General features: G+C 40.7%; 1 protein-coding gene across 4 annotated transcripts in view; it reads right to left on the minus strand.

The window, feature by feature from the left end:
* The window catches only part of ccdc88ab (coiled-coil domain containing 88Ab), a 70,011-nt gene that overhangs the window by 17,074 nt on the left and 27,507 nt on the right, over window positions 1–25,430 (minus strand). For all 4 annotated transcript variants that reach the window (XM_034152261.1, XM_034152259.1, XM_034152260.1 and 1 more), the window contains exons 5-23: window positions 22,117–22,175; window positions 21,314–21,397; window positions 20,957–21,097; window positions 19,542–19,714; window positions 14,328–14,409; window positions 13,617–13,775; window positions 12,931–13,077; window positions 12,034–12,178; window positions 11,043–11,221; window positions 9,725–9,862; window positions 8,101–8,284; window positions 7,851–7,981; window positions 6,953–7,246; window positions 6,410–6,592; window positions 5,575–5,853; window positions 5,092–5,216; window positions 4,540–4,678; window positions 2,648–2,824; window positions 2,375–2,536 (exon numbers count right to left, since the gene is read on the minus strand). In XM_034152261.1, coding sequence (XP_034008152.1) covers window positions 2,375–2,536; window positions 2,648–2,824; window positions 4,540–4,678; window positions 5,092–5,216; window positions 5,575–5,853; window positions 6,410–6,592; window positions 6,953–7,246; window positions 7,851–7,981; window positions 8,101–8,284; window positions 9,725–9,862; window positions 11,043–11,221; window positions 12,034–12,178; window positions 12,931–13,077; window positions 13,617–13,775; window positions 14,328–14,409; window positions 19,542–19,714; window positions 20,957–21,097; window positions 21,314–21,397; window positions 22,117–22,175 — 2,981 coding nt within the window. The remainder of the gene's footprint in view (window positions 1–2,374; window positions 2,537–2,647; window positions 2,825–4,539; window positions 4,679–5,091; window positions 5,217–5,574; window positions 5,854–6,409; window positions 6,593–6,952; window positions 7,247–7,850; window positions 7,982–8,100; window positions 8,285–9,724; window positions 9,863–11,042; window positions 11,222–12,033; window positions 12,179–12,930; window positions 13,078–13,616; window positions 13,776–14,327; window positions 14,410–19,541; window positions 19,715–20,956; window positions 21,098–21,313; window positions 21,398–22,116; window positions 22,176–25,430) is intronic.

Consider the following 25,430-nt stretch of genomic DNA (forward strand, 5'->3'; position numbering starts at 1 on the left):
TGCTCTTGCTCTCTTGCACTTTTTGCACATCATGTATTTTGTTTTTGCTATGTTTGAAAAATGTAATTTTCTTAAATGTTTTATGTGAGGGACTGCAGATGGAAATTAGCTCAAAGCTAAATCTGGCACTGTTACGCTTGACACATTTTAATGTTTTAAGTGTTCATTACTGTGCATTGTCCCTGCCAAATAAACGATTAAACCCTTAGATGCATAAGTGGGTCTTTTTGGACCCGGTGAGGTGGTTTTCTTGAAGTATCTTTGTAATTACATTTTTTTATCATTTCATATTCCAGCTATTCCTCAAAAAACATGTTTTGGATATCATGCCATTCACATTTTTAGTTTAGATTTTAAGAAATTGTAGTTTCTGTATTAGTACCCCAAGCTTCCATAAGTGGGTCAAAACTGACCCGAATGCATTTTCTATGGAATCCTATGGGAAAACGTTTTTTTTCAAAATGTAAAAGACATTTCTAAAATGATAAATAGTGAAAGATTAAATATAAAATATTTCTAGTGTGAACCAAAATATAATACTAAATATCATACAAGAGATTTTTCTTAACCAAAATGACAAAAATTGCATAAAAACACATATTATTCTAATACGGGTCCTTTTAGACCCACTTATGGAAGAGTGTAGGGTCCAGTCACTCGTGCATCGAAAGGTTTTAAATAAATGAAAAATGAAAGATCTCGCAAGACCAAAGTGCAAGTAATGCAGATGAAGCAAACTATTTACATGTCAAAAGAAAATAAATACAATAGGCTAAATGTTGAGAGAATGTTGTAAGTGATAAAGTAAATGCAGAATTCTATATACATGTTAATCGAATAAGATAAACAAGAACAGAATACAAATTCAATAAAAATGTTATACTGTACAGTGAAATGAAATACTGCAAACAGATGATTGCTATGGATGTGAAAAGGAGCATGAAGATGATTGGGGAAAAAAAGGAGGATATCACGGAGAATAGAAGTAAAGAATGATATGGATAAAAAAAATACAACTTGGCTCTCGGGAGAATTGAACAGAGGAGATGAAGGAGAAAAGGGGGAGGAGTCGGAGTGGAGAAAAGTAACACTGAGCAGAGTTCAAAATAAAGATTCTCCCATCAACATGTTGCCAGCTGTATTGACTTATTGAAAGAAAATGTGTTCCGAGTTCCTATAATCAACACCCAAAAGGTAAGTAAAAGGAGAGGTTGTTCCTCTTTTGGTCCACAGGGGGCGCTGTGTCTGTTCAGTTTGATGTGAACTCCCTTTCATAACACCAACTGTTTCTTCTCATGTTTCCTTTGTGGTCGCAGAGGTTTCCTGGTCTCCAATCCCTCTTCAATCATCACTAGTGTGTGCATGTACACTCTGACACACACACATTATGTCCAGGTGCTGACATACTCTCTGTATCTTTAAACAGAGACAGCTTTTTACCTCCACTACACACACACCTGCTCTCACACACACACACATCAAGAGGCGTAGGCTAAGACCCACAGCAACAGATAGAAGCTACTGTATGGTCAGTGTAAATCCTGACGCCCATAAGCAGGGTTTGAGTCACCGCCAAACAAGTCTAAATCCATAGCAGGAGCCGAGCACCGTGCCAACGCAACTGTGCGAACAGAGTAATGTTGAAAGAAGGCTGGATAGCTTTGCATTGTGTAATTAACATTGAGAATTGTTAATTGGTTTTGTTTAAAGTAGTGTTTCAAAATACTTCAAGAGAATGTTATGCTACTAATCTGACGGTTTTAAGAGCAATTATTAACCTAATATATGACAGATGTATGTATTTATCATAATTGTCTATAGTGCATGTATCTCTGAGACATAAACATGTGTATATTTGTTTGGATTATCTTTGTTTTCACAATCAAGTGTGGTATGGTAGTATTTAAAGCCTAGACAATTGTGATTTGTGATTTTGGTCTATATTAATAAAAACTATATTATTATTATTTATCATTATTCTTGTTATAACTATTGTATTATAATATTTTTACAATTATTATTGTTATAAATTGACAAATTAATTGATTTAAAAATTATTTTACAATTACATTTCTGTCTGCTAATAAGGATCATCCTGTATAATTGAAAGGCCATGGATCAGCTACTAAAGTATATACGGACTGTGAGGTGAAATGGTTTTTATCAACAACTGTTTCCAAAGTCAATCATTAACATCAATTACTTTAAGGAGTTATTGTCCAAGTTGGCTTCAAAGTTGAGCTTCAGAGAACATTTACATTTCACCTATATTTGCATGACAGCTGTAAAAGTCTATATGCTGATGCAGATGGTGACAGAAAGCGGTCATCCATAGCTTCCTTCCCTCTGTATTGTGCAGTGTGTGTAGGATTACCTGCAGCTTGGCGTTCTGAGTCTGCAGTGACGTGTTGTTCTCCTGGAGAGACGCGGTCTGCCTCTGCACCGCCACTATCTGAGCCTGCAGGTTGGAGCTCTGAGTCTCCAGTTGTTTGAGCTGGCTCCTCAGCGCCGCCTTCTCAGCCTGCAGCGTGGCATTCTGGGAAAAAAAGATGACAGATATACATAAAGACATTCAGAGAAAACTGCACAATCCAAAAGGTATATGTTTTTGTATTCATATCGGCATTCCTGATGTGTGCTAACTTACGTTCCTCTCCACCTCAATGAGTCTGTCTTTGACTTTCAGCAGCTCTCTGGTGGTTTCATGACTCTCTTTCTCCCATTTACTGACAGCCTGAGGGGCTTCCCCTCCTCTCGGGGGGGAGCTCTGCACCATCCTCTCCTCCTCTTCCCTCTGACGCAGCGCCTCGTAGTTTTTCTTTACCTGAAAGTAGAGACATAGGAGTAAACATTTAACTTTGGTTTTTTTGTGCCCATTCAGTACAATATAATATAATTCCAAGATGGCTAATATTTAAATACTGCTACTGGGTTGAATGTGAAGTTAATAAACAAAATGTTATCATGTATTTCTGTTTGCCATGTATATAAATGTTATGTTCATAAATGTTGTATGTGACGGGACTACGGATGGAAACTAGCTCAAAGCTAAAATCCGGGTCATTTACATTTAAAAACATTATTTTATAAATAAATGTTCATTAATGTGCACTGTCCCAGTTCAAATAAACAATTAAAGGGGACCTATCATGCAAAATGCACTTTTGTACGTCTTTTATACATGAATATGTGTCCCCGGTGTTCCAGGGAACCAAGTGTCAGAAAACACAACCCTCTCTATTTTCCTCCATACCCAAATCTCTAAAAAAGGGGCTGCAACGGATCTGATAAAAACTGATCCAGATTTGAACACTGTCCTGACGTCAGGACAGTGGCGCTACGGCTATTGGGCCAACTCCACCAATCAGGAGGAGACAGCCACGGCCATTGCCGTTCGAAAGCGCTGGAGACGCTGTAGTACATATGCCAGGCCTGTAGATGGTGCTGTTCTCACTGAATCAGCCCTTGCAAAAACAGAGCTAAAAAATGTCAAATTGAGCAAAATGAGGCATGGCTAAAATGCATGATCTGGTTGGTATTTTGAAAAACAAAAAGTATAAATATGCCTTATATAGGTATGGTCCTACACTATATTATTCAAATATAGCATGATAGGTCCACTTTAAATGAATGAAATGAAATAAAAAACAGACTTCACTAATAAAACATGGCATGAGTAATGGTTATGTACAAAGCAGACGGGATCCTTTATAGTGTCACAGCTGAAACTCAGATTTGATCTACTGAAGCTTAAACTTTTCCCTACAACCTTTTGGCTTTGAATCCGTTTTGTGTCTGCAAGTTCAAAACACAAAACGCCTCCTTTAAAGGACAGCAGACATCCTCCACTCCTCTCCTGCCGCCTCATGAATAGATAAACTGGCGATAGAAGTGGAAAAGTGGATGAATAAATAAATAATGTATCGGCCTTCAGAAGCCCTCAGTGTTTTTAGTGTTTTGGACTAAGGGGGAAAGATTTTAGGACACGTTGTTCTCAAGTGGACGGGCTGGAGGATTGATGAGGTTTGGCTTCCTGAACTTTTGAAAGAACATCCATAACATTCATCTGCTGCAACTTATATATATATCAATATTCCAATTACTTGTATATAGACTATTCTGCACTATTTCTACTTGCACTATATTTTTCTGTTTATCTGTGTATTGTGTTGCACTGTTGAAGAAGCCTGTGACCTAAGATTTTCATCGGCATACAGTAACTACACATGTTCGTATGACAAAATAAAGAACCTCGAACCTATATTCTATTTTATTTATATTTACTTGCACTATTTTATCTGTTTTATTGTGTTGCACTGTTGGAGGAGCCTGTGAACTAAGATGTTCATTGTCACAACTACACTGTAGCTACAGTATGTACACATGACAATAAAAGCCTTGAATCTTGGTTGGATGTATGCGTTTAAATACTGGGTCTTGTTTATTGTGATTAAAATAAACATCTGCATTCAATACATCATAAATCCTGTATGTGTGTGTATGCTTTCTTTGATTAAGAGTATGGATTTGTGAGCTGACCGTCTTGAGCTCCTGGCGTAGCTGCTGGTTGAGGTTGGAGGACTCCTGCAGTCTGGCCTCTAGCGCTGCGATCTTCTCCTCTTTAATCTCCAGAGATGATTTCAGTGTCGACTCCAGTTTTGTTTCCAGGAGCCTAAACCTGAAAATAAACAATGAGGTTAGCAGTGTGTGTGTGTGTGTATTTGTGTCTCTAGTCTAGAGTGTGATCACACATTTGTAATCCTGAACACAGATGATGTTTTATCGTCACAGCCACAGTAAAGCAACGCCAAGACTTCTTGGCAACAGTGTAGGTCGGAGGTTAGGAGATAATGACCCAGAAAACTCCCACAGGATGATTCTGCAATAGACTCAAATTAAGTAAAGATTTGGACTCCTGATATTGGGCCATAGGGCTCTTATATTTGGACTGTATTGTTTACTTTTAATCATTCTGATCCAAAAATGATTGAGTCAATGTTCATTTCAGTTCTAAGATCTCTCCGTGTACAGAGTCATTACAGAAAACATGAACATTTTACTTAGGTCAATCTTGGTGAAATGGTACAGTACCTGTCGTCAGAGCCCTCGTCATGCAGCAGCCTTTCCTTGTTCAGGCCAATCTTCTCCAACTCATGAGTGAGTTTCTCCAGATCATTATGCATCTGCTGAGTCCGCAGCTTCTCACTCACAAGCTCCTAAAACACACATATGCACACATTTAGCAACTCTCAAATTCCGCTACTTGGCATTTATTCATAGATTACAAAAAACAAGGATGTATGATGCTAATGGAGGAATAAACACTGAGAAAACAAGTTTTGGTTTCCAGGGTTATCATTAAATGACTAATACTTTACATTAATAATCATCCATGTTGAGTGTTTTCCAAGTGTAATCTACTTGATTTAACAAGAGGACAATTTCAATAGATTCCAACTAAACCAGAATTTAGTATAAAAATATAAAAAAATAAGCAATTGTAGACAAAGGATTATGACCTCAATCCTGAAGCATATGAAGCATGAACTAATATTTGAAGATTTCTATTCTCACCTCTCTGAGGTTGTTGAGGGTCTTCTTATCGATGTTGCTTATTTTGACCAGCTCCTTGTTCTCCCTCTCCAGGTCTTTGACTCTTGTGCACGAGTCCCTGAAGAAGATCATCTCCTTCCCCATCGTCCGATTCTCTTTCTCCAAGGTGACGATGCGCTGGTTGTCGTCGTCCAGCTTGGAGTCTCGGATCTCGGCCTGCTGCCTCAGCCTCTTGTTCTCCTTCTCCAGGTACTTCTTGTCTTTCTCCAGCTGGGAGCTCTCCTGCTCCAGACACTTGTTCTGAGGGATAATGGAGCGTAATGCAGAGGAGATGGATCAGTGATGCGATTCACTTGTCTAAATGCCTTGTAAACACACATTTGGCTAAAAGTGAAACAGATTAATTGAGAGGGCCAAAAATCTATGTTGACAAATAATCTGGGATAATCTCACACTGTTGGGAAACATGCTTTTTATCAGGGGGAGCTAAATGAGCGGCAGTACTGCTCAGGTGCCAAATAACAGACTTTAACATGTAACATTTTTTAGACTGCTGCATCACAAACACTCCCTCTCGCTGCCTCAACTACAATTTTGGGACAATCTGATTGACCTCATTCTGCCAGGCAGAATCCGTCCGTCCTAAAAAAGCCACTGAAGCTGTGTCAGTAAATCGCCTACAGCTTTCCCACTTGATGTTGTTTCTGCTCTACTCGGGGGAAAAGTGCCTTGGAAAACATGTATAACTTGTAGAATAATTTGTGTATAATGTCTTAACACTGACTCAAAGCTTTGCCTGCCATTTCCCACACCTCAGCTGCTGAATGGTTCTGTTTTGTTTGTTTGTTTTGCCTACCTCCTGCTCCAGCTGCTCCAGGCGCTTGCTGGAGATCTTGAGCTCCTCCAGGTTGCGTTGGAGGCTTTGATTCTCAGTCTCCACCTCCTGCAGCTCAGCCTCCAACTGTATAATCTTCTTGCTGCTGTTCTCTAAAGCCTTCTGCAGGCGCTGGTTCTCTGTATCTAGGCCCTGGTAACTCACCTGGGAGAGGAAAAGGCAGATCAGGATATTAAAAGCATTCATGAACTAATTGCGCTGCTCCCCGATGCCATTATATGCCAGATTCTGTTAGAACTTAGCTGTAAAAGATCATTTGTTATTGAAAGTAATTTACACAAATGTAAAGTGTACAGTAACTCTACTGCTGATCATCTGCTTGACCTTGTGTAGGGACAGTTGTCTTTGTTAAAGACCAGGTAACTTTTACATTCTGATTGAACACACAAGCAGTAGTCTGCCTTTTATTTCTCAAAGAAAGCTTCTTACAACAAACAATAACATTTTAGCTGCTCTCCAGTGACAGAAATACCCGCCGTATCTCTGGCAGCGCTAAAGTCTTACCTCTAATCTCTCCGTCTTTTTGGACGAGGCTTTGAGCAGCTCCAGGCTGCGCTTCAGCTGGCTCCTCTCGCTCTCCAGCTCCCTGTTTTCTGCCTCCAGCTGAGCGGCCTTTGCTCCCGATGACCGGAGACTCTCCGCCAAGCGCCGAACCTCCAGGTTTTCATGCTCCAGCTGGGAGTTTTCCTTTTCCAGAGCCTCCAGCTGGAAGGCCATGTTCTTCAGAGTATCCAGCTTCTTCTTCAGACGACGGCCCTCTGCCGCCAGCTCTGAGTTCTCCTTCTCCAAAGAACACACCTACACACACACGTAAAAGATGATTGATAACAGTGAGTAGAGCTTTATGTCAGTCAACACTAAGCTGGTCATGTGGATGTGTTAGCAGCCAAAAACTCTACTTCATTAAATGCATTATTACCACTTTAATGGTTAATATAAACTCACTACAGATGTTGCTATCGTATACAATTCCATGTAATACAGTTTTTTTACAGTAACACAAATTAGGGACAATATGTAAAAAAAGGGTGTCAATGATCTAGGGTTCATTCACTATTATGCATTAGAAACCTCAAATGTGTAAGGTCTTCTTAGGTAGGCTGACAGGTATACCCAATATTCAGAGAAACTATTCAAATTCAACTCTAAATAAAGGGTGATATGCACCAGAGAAATACATATATCATATGTTAAAATGACTGTTAACAATTAATTTTCCATGTTACAGATAAATTGATTTACTTATTGTGGAGAGTGATTTATATTCCACATGTGATCTGATAATATGTAACAACTGTTCTCAAAGTTAAACCATGTGGGTCAACTGACTCTAACTGATTAACAAAGCAAACAGACACACTGACATAATACAAAACCAGGCAGAAAACAAAATGCACCGCACCTTTTCACAGGTGATTGTAAGACTGGAAATCTTCTTCTGCAGGCTCTCCTTGCCCTTCTCCAGCTTCTGAATCTGGATCTCCAGCTCTTCTGCTCTCTCTCCTTTCTCCTTCACCACTTCAAGCTCCTTTCCTGCATAGAAAGAGTACAAACAACAAGAGTGTTGATCCTGTGAATTCGTACTGACAAAACAAGGACCTTGATGTATGGAAAAGAAAGCTTTTAAAATCATATACTATTAATGCACTCACGTAGTTGTTTCCTTTCAAACTCCATCTTATTGAGTTTGGCGGTGGTCTCGCAGATGGACTCGTGGAGAACTCGATTCTCTTTCTCCACGTCCTTCACCCGGGCTTCAGCTCCGACCTGGGAGCGCTGACGCAGAGACGACACCGTCTGACCCAGGTGTTTGTTCTCCTGCTCCAGACCCTTCAGCTGGACCACAGACAGCAGAGGTTGAATTAGGAACACAGGTTATGTTTAAGGTGATTGATGCGAGTGAAACATTTTCTGTGACTTTATTTTAAAATAATTCAGCTTGTGGCTGTATGAGCTGCTGCTTGGAGAGAGATTAAAGACTTAAAAGAGGCTCTGCTTGAAATATTCCGACGATGACGAACTAAAAAAGGTCAGAATTAAAAAGGTATCATGCAGCAGCTTTTGAAGATAATAAAAAACAATAGCTTTGCATATTATGTCTTCTGGGAACGGCACTGCATTAGTTACATCTCATATAGTTTACAACCAACTGGATAAATTGCCAACGGTAATCTGTGAGCGCAGCGGGTTGCGTTTTCTCTGCCTCATCAAAACCGGATTTTACAAATCAGATGGTTAAACTCATCAAAGGTGTCAGATTCGGGTCTAACGGCTACAAAGTCCCCGCAGACACACAGCGTGCGACTGCAACTAGGACACAGAGTGCCAGAAGTCTGTACAGTCAATAAAACATAGTGGCAGTTCCACTTTATAGTTTTTTGAGCCAAATGCAGATAAATTGCATAAAGATTGCTGTAAAGACTTCAGTCAATTATTCTGCTTAGTCATTTTCTTGGAGCTTCCTGGAAAAAGAATCAATGATGGTTTTGTAGAGCGAGCAGCGTGTATGACGCACAGTCTCAAAGCCCTGTTTGTCTGAGTGTTCAACTATATGTTTGTTCTGTATACAGACTGAAACGTAACCATTTAAGAGCACATGAATGCTTAATGTGATTATAGTCATTCTTAGAAAATGGCCTAATCAGTTAATAATCATTCAGCAAAAATAATTCAGTCAGGGAAAAAGGCCTGCAAGTAATTACCACTTAAATGTAAACAACCTGGTTTTTGGAAGAACTTTCCAAATATATATATATATATATATATATATATTTTTTTTTTTTGGTGTGTGTGTGTGTGTGTGTGTGTGTGTGTGTGTGTGTGTGTGTGTGTGTGTGTGTGTGTGTGTGTGTGTGTGTGTGTGTGTGTGTGTGTGTGTGTGTGTGTGTGTGTGTGTGTGTGTGTGTGTGTGTGTGTGTGTGTGTGTGTGTGTGTGTGTGTGTGTGTGTGTGTGTGTGTGTGATGTGTGTGTGTGTGTGTGTGTGTGTGTGTGTGTGTGTGTGTGTGTGTGTGTGTGTGTGTGTGTGTGTGTGTGTGATGTGTGTGTGTGTGTGTGTGTGTGTGTGTGTGTGTGTGTGTGTGTGTGTGTGTGTGTGTGTGTGTGTGTGTGTGTGTGTGTGGTGTGTGTGTGTGTGTGTGTGTGTGTGTGTGTGTGTGTGTGTGTGTGTGTGTGTGTGTGTGTGTGTGTGTGTGTGTGTGTGTGTGTGTGTTGTGTGTGTGTGTGTGTTGTGTGTGTGTGTGTTGTGTGTGTGTGTGTGTGTGTGTGTGTGTGTGTACCTGTCTCTCAGAGTTTTCCCTGAGTGTTTCCAGAGTCTTCTCCAGTAAAGCCTTCTCCTTCATCAGGTCAGTACTGAGAGACTCTGCGCTGCGGAGCGAGTCTCGGTCTGAGGTCAGTTCACTCGCCAACTGCTCCAGCTGTAAACAATTATTAAAGTAACATTTAAAAACAGATTCACTAACTTCATTTGGTTTTAGTTTTCTGAGTGTTGTGCATGGCCACACTGATGGTGGCTCTTTAATGACTATCACATTTTTACATGTGACTCCCAGTCACAAAGAAGCTTGTGCAATTATTCATCCATGATACAAACATATCATATATATACCACCTCATTCTGTCATGACTCTGCAGACAAACACACAAGTTATTGCAGGCACACGCACACACACATTACATGGGACCATTTCTCTTGTTCAACTCTAACAGGAGCTGCATTCACATTTTAATGTGTTTTGGCTTAGAACCTCGAGTCACTCGAAAATAAATGTCTCACTCTGGGTTTTTCCTTTGTGAGAAAACACAATTTCATGCTTTTTTATCCCGAAGGCAAAGAGAGAGGCTTATGTTTCTGAAAATAGCTGAGAGGCTTCTCTTAGCGAGGGCCATTTGGATGTCAAGACTGGAAAAGAGAAGGCAATGCGGGGCTCTCTCTGGATTTATAGCTTTGCTTTCAGCCTCCTATCCACCCCTCTCTAAACGTTCTCCTACCTTCTCTTTTTTTATTTCTTACTGTCGCTGTGTGAAAAGGCCAAAAGTCAAGTGTGAGGTGATATATTATAGAGGACTGCTGGTCCAATATGCTAATCTTAGTGGGGGCCCTGAGGAGGGGCAGTACATTACAACATGGCTGTAATTGAATTGAAACAATTATTATTTAAAAAAATACTAACAACGACTCACTAAACTTGTTTTCTCTTTTTGATTATTAAAGTACATGCTGTAAAGCGTGCTTTTTGCCTACAACCTTTGAATAACAAAGCTTATTTATTATTCTTATCAAGTTGTGAAATTATTTATTTTGTATCATCTGCAAAAAGTATAAGCAGCATTATTTAAGAGCCATATGGGAGATCAGTGATGTACATTTGAAAAAGCATTGGACCAAGAATGAAGCCTTGAAGCACCCCTCTCAGAATAGTATCGAAAACAATCTTGACATAATGATGGATGTCTTTGATGCACGTGACCAAAACAATCTAAAGATTAAACTGTTTTGGAAAGGACATTTTAGTATATCTGTGTTTATAAATGTCCCATTTTGTCAAACAAGCATTACAAATTAAAACCACCTATATACAAAGTCCAATTTCTTACTTTGTGGTTCAGCCTCTGGTTCTCCTGGCTGGCTTTGGACAGTTTGGTCACGGTGTCCTGACTGGCTGTTCCTCGGAGCTCCTCCACAGTCTTCAGCAGGCTCTGGTTGTCTTTCTCCAGCTTCAACAGGCGGCTGGAGGTCAGCTCATTCACCTCCTCGCCCAGAGACTTCTGAGGGGCTGAGGCAATAACAGCAAGAAAAGTGGATTATGCAATGAGTTTAAGCTAGATGTGCGTAAAAGACTGTCTAATATGGTCAGTACATATTCTACTCATATTCTACTATTCTAAGGGAAATGAATAAAAGCAGTGCAAAAGAAAAGGCTTTCTCTGGAATCAGTTTAAGACTTAGTGTTTCACAGATATGATGTGTGTCTGAGCTTGAACAGGAAAAGGAAATGCAGCCAAAAAGAAGCAGTAGCTTAACAAAAACATTAACAAACAGACAAGAGACCACTGTGGGAACAATTAAGCAACCCCCCCCCGGCTCTGACCTGGTCTTCTTCCGACACACACAATCAATGATTTAACACATGTCCACATGTACATTAAAGTTGTGTTAAGATTTTTGGTGTTCAAAGACAAAATCAAAGAAAAAGAAGTCGGTCAAAAATAAATGAATACAAAGCTGTAAGGTCTAACTTCACAAGTCTTAAGCCTTCAAAGTGACATTTTAACAAACACACAACACAGAGTCTTTATCCGATCCCTGGCCAGTTAAACCTCTTAAAAGCTTTTATGATCCAGACGCACAGATTATCCTCCAAGAGCCACTGAATATTAATTACAGGTCTTAACCAAGTGGAAAGAAGACCCAGTGGAGGCTGGCATATGCAAAATGGTCATTGGGATGAATCCAGGGCCAGGAGCCAAGGAGCAAAACCTGCTCTGTTGGCCTTCTGGAGCCTTAAGCATGACCCACATTGATCTATTTAATCCTTGTTCTCGTTCTCTGGCATTAACAGCTTCCTTGGCTCCATATTCTCCTTACCTTCGGTGAGATCTGGGGTCTTGGACAGTTGCTCCAGCTCCCAGCCCAGGTGCAGGGACTCGTCCATGCTCTGTTTCTGAGCCATCTCCAGCACGAGGTTCTCCTCCAGCAGCTCCTCCATGCGTTTACGGTCCATGTCCCGCTCCTGGAGATAACAGATAGATTAATGGTGTGTTCAGATAATTTCAATGTATATTTTAACTGTACTATGTATTATTTGATTGACCTGTACTTAAATCATGTTTTATAATTGTTTGTGTGATAGAGATTATGCAATGTTTTTAGTGTTTGTTGATTGTTATGTACCTACCTAAGGACTGCAGATGGAAATGAGCTATTAGCTCAAATCTGGCATAATTCATCTCTTCTCTTTTCTGAGATTAATGTATTTGTATGCATGGTCCTTGTTGAAATAAATACATAATAATAATAATAAACAAACGTTGAACACTCGACTGCGGAAAGGACTGCTCCATTCCCTTACGGCCCATCCACACGGCGGCGTGCGTTGAAGCTTGCCGGCGGGCGTGTCTGAAACTCGACCAACAACCAATCACATGAATCTCCCGCCCCTGACACACAAGCAGCGGTTTGATTGGCTAGAGCTTGTACTGGCATATGATTCGATTGGCTGACGCTTCTGCCGAGGCTTCAAAAGTTGAACATTGCTCAACTTTTGCAGCGAGCCACGCCAGCAAAGCTCCGCTTCGCTTCCCACAATGCAGTTCGGCGAAAAGTGACGTCACCCCATTCAAAGTGAATGGTGAAGCTTTCAACGCATGCCACTGTGTGGACGGGCCGCTATTCTCTACTACTGATTTTCTTGTCCTCCTATAATGACCCTGATTTATTTTTAAACCCAGGCTCTTATACCCTCTATGAAAACCAGAATCTCACCATCTCCAGGTCATGGATCTTGGAATTCAGCTGCAGATTCTCTTTCTCCAGGAGGTGCAGTTTGTCGGAGCGCTGCCTGCTAGCATCCAGCTGCTCCTCCAACATGCTCTTAGTTTCCAACATGACCTGGTTGTCCTCCTTCAGCTCCTACAGAAATCACCACATCAGCAGAGAGTGCACGTTAAACAACAAAACATACACACTGCAGCTAGTACAAGAAATCGTTTTGAAGATGTCCTCTGATGTCTATTATGTATGTATCCGTACTACGACTAGAATCAGTAATAACAGTATTTAAAGTAACAGTATGAGCAGTAGTGGAAATAAGCAGCAAATACAGGGATGTGTAGAATAATTTAGTTACTCAAATTTACAAATATAAAGTTGATATTCAAATGGTGTAGATACTATTCGTGCATGGTCAGCAAACACTTCCCCTTGATAATTCAAAAATATACATATTTATGGGTAAAAACCTTTTATTTTTTTATTTATGAACTGAAAAACACTTGCATCATGAGATTATGCAGTGTGGAGAATAGCTGGTGTCTTGCATTTGTATCTAATGTTGCTTATGTGCGGTTAATATGACGTGATATGAAGTCAAATTGACCTGGGGTTGTGTTTTAACACACACCATCCTCTTGGCTTAGTGTAAAGTAACGCTTCACGTGCGCAGTGTGTACCTCGACTCTGGCCTTGTAAAACTCGATGTCGTGAAGTCTCTCCCTGTATCGGCTCAGCTCGCTCTCTAGCTTGTCGACACGGATCGCCTTCTCTCTGAGCGCGTCCAGCTCGTCACGGTAGGCCCGAGCCGACCGAGCGTCCGACAGCAACTGGTAGCTCTGCAGGAGCCAAATACACAGTATGAACATGTGGAAATGATGACTCATAACAGCATATCTTAGTATAGCGTGCACAGATATACGAACCATTAGTGAAAAGCAACAGCTGCGTTTACAAGTGAGTGGACTGTAATATTGTATGACAGGTAGATAATCTATGAGCAACTAAGTCTTGCCTGTTACATAAACAGATAAAAGGTCAGAACAAACTCTCCACGCTATTAATTATCACAAGCACGCTCCCCCCTCACACACACACATTAACACTAACTCCCTGAACTCATCCACCTTTTTTACAGCATATACTTTGTTAGCCTGCCAGTCAGCCTGCCGCCTCTTTCAAATCAAAAGCCATAGGAGGCTGTTTCGAGACTAAAGATAGCTGTAATAGCCTCTAATGAGCTAAGTCACTAGCTCGCTGATTAAGTCTGGCAGCACTGCTGAAACAAAGTACTTTGAAAGAGGAGGGATCAGCAGGTGAAGGCGAGATCAGGTCATATTAATGTGTGTGTGTTGTTTAGGTGTGTGAGGATTTGTGACATGTGGTGTTACCTCCTGCTGAAGCTTCTTGAGCTCGCCTTCACTGTTATCCAGCTCCTGCCTGGTGTCCAAAAGCTGCTCGCTCTTCTCCTCTCTGAAAAAGAAGGAAAGGGGGAATTAAACAAGGAGAAAAATGGAAAGAGGTCGGAGATTGTAACCTAGATAGAAGGAATTCTAGAAAGTACTTTTATTTTGGTGTGCCTGCATGCATGCTTCCCAATTAAATACCAACACGGACAATCCTTCAGGGCTGTTTCCATTTCAAAGCTTGAAACTAAATCCTTTAGTGGAAGGGACCCATTGACATAGTTATTGAATAGTTATATTTACCATAAACTGCCTTAATATCATCAACATTGTGTCTTAATTTGTCAAAATGTAAGAGATTAATTGCAGGTAGTTTTATCATTGTAATTGCGGTACCATTTAAAAAAAGAAAGAAAGGAGGCTACTCAATACAAAAACAACTGTTAGTATTAAAAAAGGCATACACAACATCACATTAGGCATAATAGACCATTGTCCAAGTTATAAAAATAGCTCACATGTTTATTTCAAGACTTCAATAAACACATTTTCATGTAAGAATAGCCGATTGTGTCTGGTGAGATTGAGCTGTGATGGTCAGGACACAAAGTCTTTCCTGTGTCCTGCCCTGAATTCAGCTACTAATAAACAAACTCTTTCTGCTGAACATCACCCCCAGCATCACACACACCATGACAAACAGAGAGGGGAAAGACAGCCGTTAAAGTCAACTGAAGAAAAGATAGTACCCTGTGACTACTTCAGGGGTAAACGTATGCAAATCCACCCCTGAGGCTCGGAGCCCTCATCTTCCTTTATTCTGGAGAAACTTCTACAGTCAGATAAGATCATAGACGTAGTGACGCAAGTTATACATCTGGTTGTCCAAGTTGTACAAAACACAGAATCAAAAGTGTCAGTCTTTCACCCTTAATAATAGGTTCTGCTATTTGATATCCAACACTGTCCTGTGTCCGTGTGCTTAAGTGACAGTGAGATAGGGAAGCCTGACATTTGCTGTCTCTACGAGTTTGTGTGTGTGTGTGCAAATTCTCCAAGCTTCTACCATAGGGGCAGAGTGTATCACACTGCTCTGAAGAAAAAAAGACTGCATTCCTGAGATGCTGTCTTGTGTTTGCGCATAAAACCGCTCCACTGAACATCTGATGGAGTATTTGATTGCAGCTCTCTGGAGACTCGGGGTGCTTCTCAATAAGGAAATGGCACCTTTGTTTCCCCTCTTTACTTTCATTTCACTCCTCCTTCCTCCCACAGCTGAAGGGAAATAGAGTCGATATGCAGGCAGGATGTTCCTTTACCCATTTCTGTGTTTGTGTCTTAAGTTAACCCCCTCCCCCTCTTGCAGCCTCTCCCCGTCTTCCCCCAAAAACTCCAGTTACTGAAATCACAAACACCTGTCAACTCCAGCATGGCAGATTAGCTTTGGGCTCATATTATGGATGCAGCTGGCTCTGCTGCTTATGTTAATAGAAAGCACAGACAAACAATTGCATGCATTGTTGTGTTTGAAAAGCAAAGCAGCAAACAGCAACATGTATTCCTTGTCTACTACATGTCTAAATGGTATGCCTCCTACCCTAATCCTAATGTTTTTATAATACACATGTTTGGCCCTCTATACCCAAGATGCCTAAAATGTGAAATTATTATAACAAATGCGTTTGTAAGCTATTAAATATGACCTGAACAGCAAATATATAACTTTCCATGTGGAAGTGACTCACTTTTGTCTACAGAATATACTATAAACAAACACGCATGTACACAAATCTACAAACACAGCTTTTGGGATCAACATTACCACATTTCCTCTGTAATATTTTTAATTGTTTCTTAACTAAAACAGTATGTCAAGGAACAGCAGATTGTAAATAAATAAACAGCACAGAAAATGAAGAATAAACAAAAATCTAACTTTTAAATAAATAAATAACATTTAATTGATTACTCCTGCAGGACCATGTGTTGGTTGAGTAACAATTACGATAGGGTGGACTGTTTTATTCAGTAAAGAAGAAAACACCAATTCCAGCATAAAAGCACATTCACTCAGAGAGGATTAGGATAATTAGGATTTTTAGCAGGTAATAATCAACTGGTATTCAAGTTGTATTGGCTTGTTGGCTACAAACTCGCATGGGCTATTAGTAACAGAAAATCGGTGATTATTTGCTACAATCTGCTATTCCATTTTTTATTAAGTCAGTTTCTTATCCATTTACATTTTACATAGAGAGAGGTTTAACCGTCATTTAGAGGAGAAAACTGAACACTATAAACTTAATGAGGATAGGATTTATTACCGGACTGTAGTATTAGACTGCATTAGTTGAAGCTAGATGTACATTAAAGACTGTCTAATATGCTCAGTACATAGGGGGACTATTCTAAAGGGAAATTAATAAAAAGGAATCAGGTTGAGACTGAGTGTTTCACAGATATGATCGCAGTGTGTCTGAGCTTGAACAGGAAAAGGAAATTCAGCCAAAAAGAGGCAGTAGCTTAACAAAAACATTAACAAACAGACCAGAGACCACTGTGGGAACAATTAAGCAAAACCCCCCCGGCTCTGACCTGGTGTTCTTCCGACACACACGCATAAGACCACACAGTAAACACACACATCTACATTTGAATGAGGAGACAATATCCGTTTATGTTCACTGAGACACATTAAACACTGTCCTCTGCTTATAGAAGAAAATACCATCATGTGACCAGTATCTGACAGCTTGGACTGACTTAAAGCCCTTGTTGTCCCTTTTTGTCTCTTGTCTGGCCCATCACATAAACAAGTAAACAATTCCATGGCAACCAACAAACAATACAACTCATTGGCTAGTCGGGTGCTGTTTTGTTACCCTGTTTAGATCCCTAAGAAATTATCATGTAGGCCCTAGCTCAAGGACGTTTAAGGGAAATGTCTACTGTGATGAATGTCAGGCCTTTTCTCTACAAGAACCACCATTAATGAGTTCAGGCAATATGCAGTGTTTTCATGTGACTGAGCACAGGGTGATCTGCACTCCTTCAGGGTTACAACCAAATGTAAAAAAAAACATAATTCTTGTTTGCATTAAGCACTCACACATGCCACTGTTGGACAAAGACAGAAGAATATCTCCGACAGAATGATCAAATACCTTTTCCACATTATTAAGATCACCAGGAGCTTGAATTAACATAAAGGTGACTTCAACATGATAAGTTATAAATGGCTGTTTAATCTTGAAATCAGATTCACTCAAGAGACCAAATGACACCAAATAAAGTAGGAACTACACATTATCAGATGGGAGACAGACCCTCATTAAAGTCTAATTCAAGATTAGTTTCAGTGGGGATTTATTGTGAAGAGGAGAGACTGACTAAAACAACATCTCTTCCCCTTACAGTTTCTGGCAAAGCATTCAGTATCGACTACTACCTCATGATGCCAGCCAGTCTGATAGATTAGATGTAATGCGTGTGCAACTTTTAAATACTTCCCCCTTTCTTGCTCCCTTTTTTCCCCCAACTCATCCGTGTTGACCATTAAGCCTTTGTCTGCCAAGGGATTATAGCACTTCTGAAAGGAAGCTGTATTATTCATGGGAAGAACTTAACAGGCCTCACCAGGGTCTGTGAGTGGCGTTTTACTCGTGTGACTGTGCATGTTGTGTGGTGCAGAATGACATCATCAACAACATCGTCTTATGGGAGTAATAAAGATGCAGAGGAAGTGGACTGCTGGTATTCATGACTTTTCCTCTCTACATCCTTACTGCTGTTCTTCAAGCGTCATGTTTGAGGCTTAAATACAGTCATTAAAAGTAAAACACAGAAACACAACTATGAGCATAAACTCATTGTGAGTTCCTGTAAGAACCATGATGAATAATCACATCCTGCTTAAACTAAGGCCTTTAAAAAACCTAAAACTTTGATACCTTTCCAGATGTTTTAACATTGTATAATTAAAAATCAGTCGGGTCTAAAAAAATCAAGACGCATAATTTCAAGTTAAAAATTACACTCAAAACGATGAACCCCTATTACTAGTACGCCAACTTTGAAATGTAAAGCTCCTTGTTTGAATGCTTCTTCTAAGGGACTTAGGCGGCGTTTACACGATAACGCAAACGGTTGTATCCGCAACTTTTCTCTTTCGTTTAGCCCGTTCGGCCACACAAGGCCGTAACGGAAACGCGGAAACGGACCCCGCAAACGATAACGGGTCCTAAGGTGGATAGATCTGCAACCGAAACGCTCTGGGGGGCCAAAAGGCTCAGTGTGTACGCCATATACGATCAGTTCCTGATAACGATGAAGCCATAGCCCCACCTCTCTCCCCACCTCTGCTGCTCACTGCTGTAGCATGGTCAGTAGCAGTAGCACTAGCAGTAGCTACTGCTAGTGCTACTGCTACTGACCATGCTACAGATGTTAGTGCAAAATCTACAGCTCCTCTACCACAACCATCAGCAACAAGTGGACATGGAGAATTACATGAATTACATGCTAAATCTACCGCGGGGCATAAACAGAAGGGCAACCATGGCAACCATGCTCGGGGGTCTTCTTCGCTGCTTTTGGTGTATTTTGTGGCAGAATACAGCGCCACTTATAGGCCCGGCATATGTATTACAGCGTCTCCAGCGCTTACGAGCGGTCTCGTGCGGAAGTACAGCGCCACTTACAGGCCCAGCATATGTACTACAGCGTTTCCAGTGGTCTCGTGTGAACGGACACGTTAAATGAGCCGAATGCGTGTGAACGGAATACTTTTTTGAACACTAATTCGGTGCGTAAAAGGCAAACGTTCCCGTGTAAATGGGGTCTTAGTTCAATGTCTGCCTCTAAATCGTTTTCAGCAATCTCTCCACTATCATTATCTAATAAAAAGTACAATACAATAAACAACTGCTCCAAAGATTGAACACAAAGCCTAATGACGGTCCCGCGATTTCTGTTGATGCCTACAACCATATCAACCAAGTCCAAACATTGAGGGCCAAATGAACTATCGAATAACTTTGATCTCACAATTCATGGGAAGTAGCAAACAAGGTAAGGGTAAATAGCTATAGCCTCATTCAATCAAATGACCTTTTGTTTGTGGTTTGTGCTCTTTTTTACTGTATTCTGTCCCCTTGGTTCTCCATTTTGTTATCTAGCTGATAAAGCCGTGGTACTCACAGTTCCTGTCGAAGGCGTCTGATCTTGGCTTTGGCATCAGCCAGCTCCACAGAGAGGTGCTGCCGGCTCTCGGTCCTCCTCATCCCGGGGGAGTCACCAGGAGACTGGGTCTGACAGGAAGCCAGAGGGGAGAGCTGGACACAGTCTCTCTCCTGGGTCAACTCCACTATAGTCTGCAGGGAAAGACGACGGAAAGAATGGGCAGGAGGTGAGATATCTAGACATGAGTACAATTAATAGAATCAGGTAGACCGTTTTATTCCACAGGCCATAAGACTGTTAAACACCTGAACTAAGAACATCCATAACATTCAACTGGTTGTAACTTACATTACATTACATTACATTACATGTTAGACGCTTTTATCCAAAGCGACTTACATACTCAGTACTGTGGACAATCCCCACAGGAGCAATTTGAGGTGAAGTGTGTTGCCCAGGGACACAACGACATGCTGACTGCAGTGGGGTTTGAACCTGTGACCCCCTGATCCGAACACCTACGGACAATCCACTACGCCACACGCCTCCTACACACTTACAAATTATGTATCACTTATACATAGACTCTTATAGCACTACTTCTCTTCTATTCTATTTTATTGTATTTACTTGCACTATTTTATCTGTTTTATTGTGTTGCACTGTTGGAGGAGCCTGTGACCTAAGATTTTTATCGAGATAACTACACTGTAGAATGACAAAGAAGCCTTGAATCTTGAGGTTCAGAAATATATTTGAATATGTATTTAGGGTAATCTGTACAAAGCAAAGCAGTATTACAGTGGCTAAAATTCTGATTCAACAATTGGACTTCATGCAAAGAAGAATGGATCCATGGATTCACCCAAAGCCCCCGCACCACCCAAAATTAGAACACAACGCATTAGGGCAAAAAGTACATGCACAGTCCCACACACAGACTATTCTGATCTACTGCCCGTGACAGGAAATGGGATTTTAATTGAGAACGGCTGGACTCCACAGTGATAATCTGGAGGCTATTAGAACCCTTCACACACACACACACACACACACAAAACACACACAGACAAAGATCAGCTATATCAGTTGTGGGCATCTGCACCGTTTCGGTTGGAAACTCATTTAATGACGTAAATACTCCAAGTTAAACACACACACCATCTATGAGACAGTTAACAGTTTCAACCCTTCCTTCCTGAGGCTGGTCTTGTGTGGTAACGGTAAAAAAATGAAAAGTTTCCACATAACCCTGACTAGAAGCTCTGTGACAAACTTCCAAAAACACACAAAGAGAATAATTAAAATACAATGTACCACTTCCCTGGATTCCTGCTTCTTCTATTGTACAGTTTTTTTTTTTTTTGCAGTTTGGCTTATGGGGCTTAAAAGATAAAAGGGATTTCCAACACTGCTTAATAAATCTATATTACCTCCAGCTGTGTGTCCCTCTCGTCCACCAGGCGTTTGAGGTGGAAAGCCAGGTTTCTGGAGAGGCTGTCCAGGTCTTCAGGAGGCATTTCCCCACTTTCCAACCACTGCATGTCCACTACGTTCTCCTGATTATGGGTGACCTAAAATCACAAACATCATATCAACAATAACCATTTAGATTTAGTCCAGGGATATAGAGAAGTTGCATTCATGACACTTTATCAGAATGGTACATTTTTATGAATTGTAAGCAAAACTATTCCACTATGAGCATACAGTACATTAGAGTGGAGCCAAAGAAGGTGATATTATATCCTAATTTTGTAATAATTGTGTTTATTATGAATGAGAAATACCTCTTGGATGTGGGATGCTATGGCAGCTTTGGTGTCAAAGTCCAGAGTCTGGATACACTCGATGTACTCTTCCTTTTTCTCACACTGTAAACAGAAGTAAGTGGGAGGAGGGAAGAAGAGACGAGAGGAATAATTATATTTTTCCGATGAAGAGTTATGAGGGTTGGGGGTCAACTGGAGGTTAGTAGATCAACACCACAGACGCAAGACAGAAGCTGATTTATGTTTCCAAGGAGCAGTCGTATTTCGGAAAGCAGTCTTCAAACAAAACTTTATCTTGTGGATCAGACAAAGATCACTTTCCTCGGTTGTTGGCAGAAGACAAGATAAGAACAAGACTCTGTACTACAGATGTAAGCCCCTCTTTTTAACGGAGTGTTAATTCCTACTTGGCAACAGGTTCTGCCGAGTTTACTGTGGGAATATTAAGTCAGTGTTACTCACATGAATGCAACTGTAGTGTCTTTTTGCTAAAACAATAGGGCTGGTGAAAGGTCAATGCCCTTGTTGGAAATACAGTGAGTAAGAGCTGCATGGTGCTTTGTCACGACTCACGAGACAGGAAAGGTCTGACACATTATGTATTACAAAGCATTAGCCGTACAAAATAGTTTGTGTTCATTCATTTTACCAAAGGGAGCAAAGAAAGGAAGGCAGGATGAACCAAATAAAGACTTGAACGAGCTTTTTAGCAGGTTCAGTTTAAGACATAGGTAGGAAAGATGTCTCTATGAGTTTGATTGCCATTGTTATGAATTACATAAACAGATGTGAAGTGTAAGTGAACTGAAATGATCTCTTACCTGGACAGCACACCCTAGTAGCAGCAGCAACAGTTTTTTCACCTCTTCCAGACCTTGTTCTAAAGAAGAAAAAAGCACAAAGATACAGAGTATTATGACAAAAGCCAAACCACTTTTAAGTATGCTTGCAAGGACACCACAATGACTGTCGAAACCAAACACATTTGCAAGAATGTGATTCAGTCACGTTTCTGTTTTGTCTCTTACATTCTTTTCTACCAACTTTTGTGGTTTAAGAATAAGTAACACACCACAGAGGTTGGTGAGACAAATCCATTGATAGATTTATTGATAGTGGTAGAAACATTTGCCTGAAGTACAGATCTGTTGATTGGAGGAAGATGATAACCGACATGATTGTATCCGTTAAGCCTTTTTGCAATGAGATTTTACAAAATGCAATGAACTAAAACACTGCATCTTTTTCAGTTACAGCATTACAATTATCTAAGTTTTAGCATATGTATACTAGACAGATGGAGTCATTTGTATCGGTCTGCTCTGGCACAAGTTCAAAAATAACTTTCCCATAAAAAAACAAGTCAAGATTTAGTATGTAACGGGAGAGGAGACACTTTTGAAAATGTATGCACCTATCCCACACTTACTGTACTTGGGCATACCAATTAACTAAATTCTTAGGTAGTTACAGTTTTCCCCAAATAAAAACACCCTTATCTTGTAACGTTACCACAATGTTTTCCACAGTGTTAAGCGCTGGCACGATGAACTTCCAGTACTCTTCCACATGTCAGGGCATATTGTCAGAAAGGGCTGAAACCCACAAACAGCTGCTAGCATGCTCAACAGGCCTGAGCTCATCTATGGGATTTGTTGCAGAACAACAGCAAACCAGGTGGTGTGTGTGTGTGCGTGTGTGTGTGTGTGTGTGTGTGTGTGTGTGTGTGTGTGTGTTGCACTTAGTGGCATATGCAAGTAGTGTGTCTATGGCTATACTAATACTGCATGTTTTTCCAGTTTGGAGTAGGGTGTGTGTGTGTGTGTGTGTGTTTGTGTGATAAGCCAGCTCATCATGTAGCCCAGGGGGTATTGACTGCTAACACTGTTCGGCTTCAATAGTGATAAATCCAGATTAGTGACAGCGTGTTTTCTGTGAGGGGTGGTCTGTTTGCCTCTCAGTTTAATGGGCCAATCATCACAGCAGGAGCAGCTAAAAGACAGGCACACAGGAAGACAATTTTGATCTATGACTTTACGCTTTGTTCGACTGGAAACCTAATGAATTTACATGAAAATCAAATGGGATGAACAAAAACTTCTTAACATTATCGCAACTTGCTGGAAAAACAAGTCTGATTGTCTGTGTAAAGCATCGATTTAAAAAGTAACACATGAATAGCCAACCAGTTCCTTAGGGGGTGCTCCTTATTGCAAAACAGAGGATATCCATCAATTGTACAGAAGCCTCCCGACAAGCAAATCAATCCCTCATTCCTCTTCAATCAATACAGACACACAAGTCAATGCGTTATTGAGCAATAGGAACCTCCACGTGGTCATAATTTGGCAGGTTGAATTATCATCTTTTATGGGTGAGACCAATATTATACGCATGACAATTAATACTTCATTATAGTTCCCAGCCAGGATTATAAAGGACAAACACTGATAATAAAAAGAGACTTGCAGCGCTGTTCTCTGGACTGATACTCTGTACTTTTGGCCGTAGCCCAATCAGTGATGTCACAGCGTGTTTTGCCCTACAGCTGGTGGAAGAGGAGGCCGTCTGCAGCCTTTTTCCTCTGCGTGTGATTTCACTGTTGATTTACCCGTTAAGACTGGCCAACGTTTGGATGATTCAAATAAATATGGACTTACATTTGTTCTGTAATGCAGCCAAGAAAATATGGTGAATATTGTTTATCTAGGTCACAGGGAAACTTTCCAGCAGTTGGGTAGGACATCACAGGAAATGTAATACAAACAAAACTGTCATTATTTACTCTAAAGGTCAGCATGGGTGCTGAAGTGCAGTATTTAAAAGCGGTAATGGTGTCAATATACTCAAACAGGATGGTCGAACAGGATTTGAAACCCCTCCCCTCACACCTTTTAAACGATGTAGCAGTGTCAAAGTTTCTATTCCCGACAATAACTATTATTTTGTTGATACACCCCTCTTACACTAAGGGGGTACTATTGGCAGTCAAAAGCACCAAAAGGAAGTCAAGTCATACAATGCTGTGGAAACACAGTTTAATTAAAATACTGCAGCTGCAAAGTACAGATTGTACCAGGTAACACCCAGAAATAAAAGGCTTTATGGGTATTAACTGGGAAAAGCTCAAATTTAGACGTGTTTCTTGCATGCTATCTATCCACTTTGAAAACTGTGCATTCCTGGTACAGTGGAATCAGGAAGATGTCCCTATTTTTGTGCTTAGTCAGACAATTGGCAATCAGCACCTGGTGATAAAAGAAGAAATACTTAGCATATAAAGAGAATGTGTGGGCATGAAGGGATGACGGTGGATAAAACTTAATTCTCCCAGTTGCAGGGCTTAATCGTGCACTATTGGAGGAGTAGGAACCTATTCCAGTCAGGGAAGGGATTTAGCTCAGCACATCTACTAAAGCGTAGTAGGGAGAGATAAGCCCCCTCACAGGTTAAATTATTTATAAAGCTAGAGAGGGAGAACAAGGGGGAGAAACGGTAAAAGGGAGAGATAATAGAAAACGAGACAAAAGAGGGGAAGCACCACAGAGCACAAGCAGCAAACACAAGGAAAGGATATGGAAAAAAATACAGAAAATAGCTAAGAAAGAATGATGAAGGAAAGAAAGAGGCAACTGTGGAAATAGAAAACTGAAATATCCCTCCAGCAGCAAGACGGCTTTAAGGAGGGCCATCTCTCTGCTAGCCTCACATTTCCTACCTCCTACTCTTCCTCCCTTCTTATACACACTCTTTGCATCCATCCATTTATTCTCTGCAACATCCACCCATCCTTCCTTCCTTCCTTCCTTCCTTCAACATTGTTACAAATCATCCAAGTGTTTGGATTTGCTCATGGAGGCTCTTCACCTCCCGCCCTTCCTCCCTGCTTTCTCATCCCAGCAGGAAACAAGAGGTCAGACGGACAGTGACTAACCCTTCTTCCTGCAATGCCATTGTGAATCTGTGTGTGAGGATGCGAGTGAATAAGCAGAAAAAAGAACGTGTGGCTGGGCAATCAACTGCTACAACCCCGTCTGCTGCCGTGATGAATGGAGTCATTCAGGACCCGATGACTTGCATGTCAGCGGTGAAACTGGTACAAGCAATCTGATATTGCTTTGACAGCGTGCCAGAG

The sequence above is a fragment of the Trematomus bernacchii genome, unplaced genomic scaffold, assembly GCF_902827165.1.
Source record: "Trematomus bernacchii unplaced genomic scaffold, fTreBer1.1, whole genome shotgun sequence".
Classification (NCBI taxonomy): domain Eukaryota; kingdom Metazoa; phylum Chordata; class Actinopteri; order Perciformes; family Nototheniidae; genus Trematomus; species Trematomus bernacchii.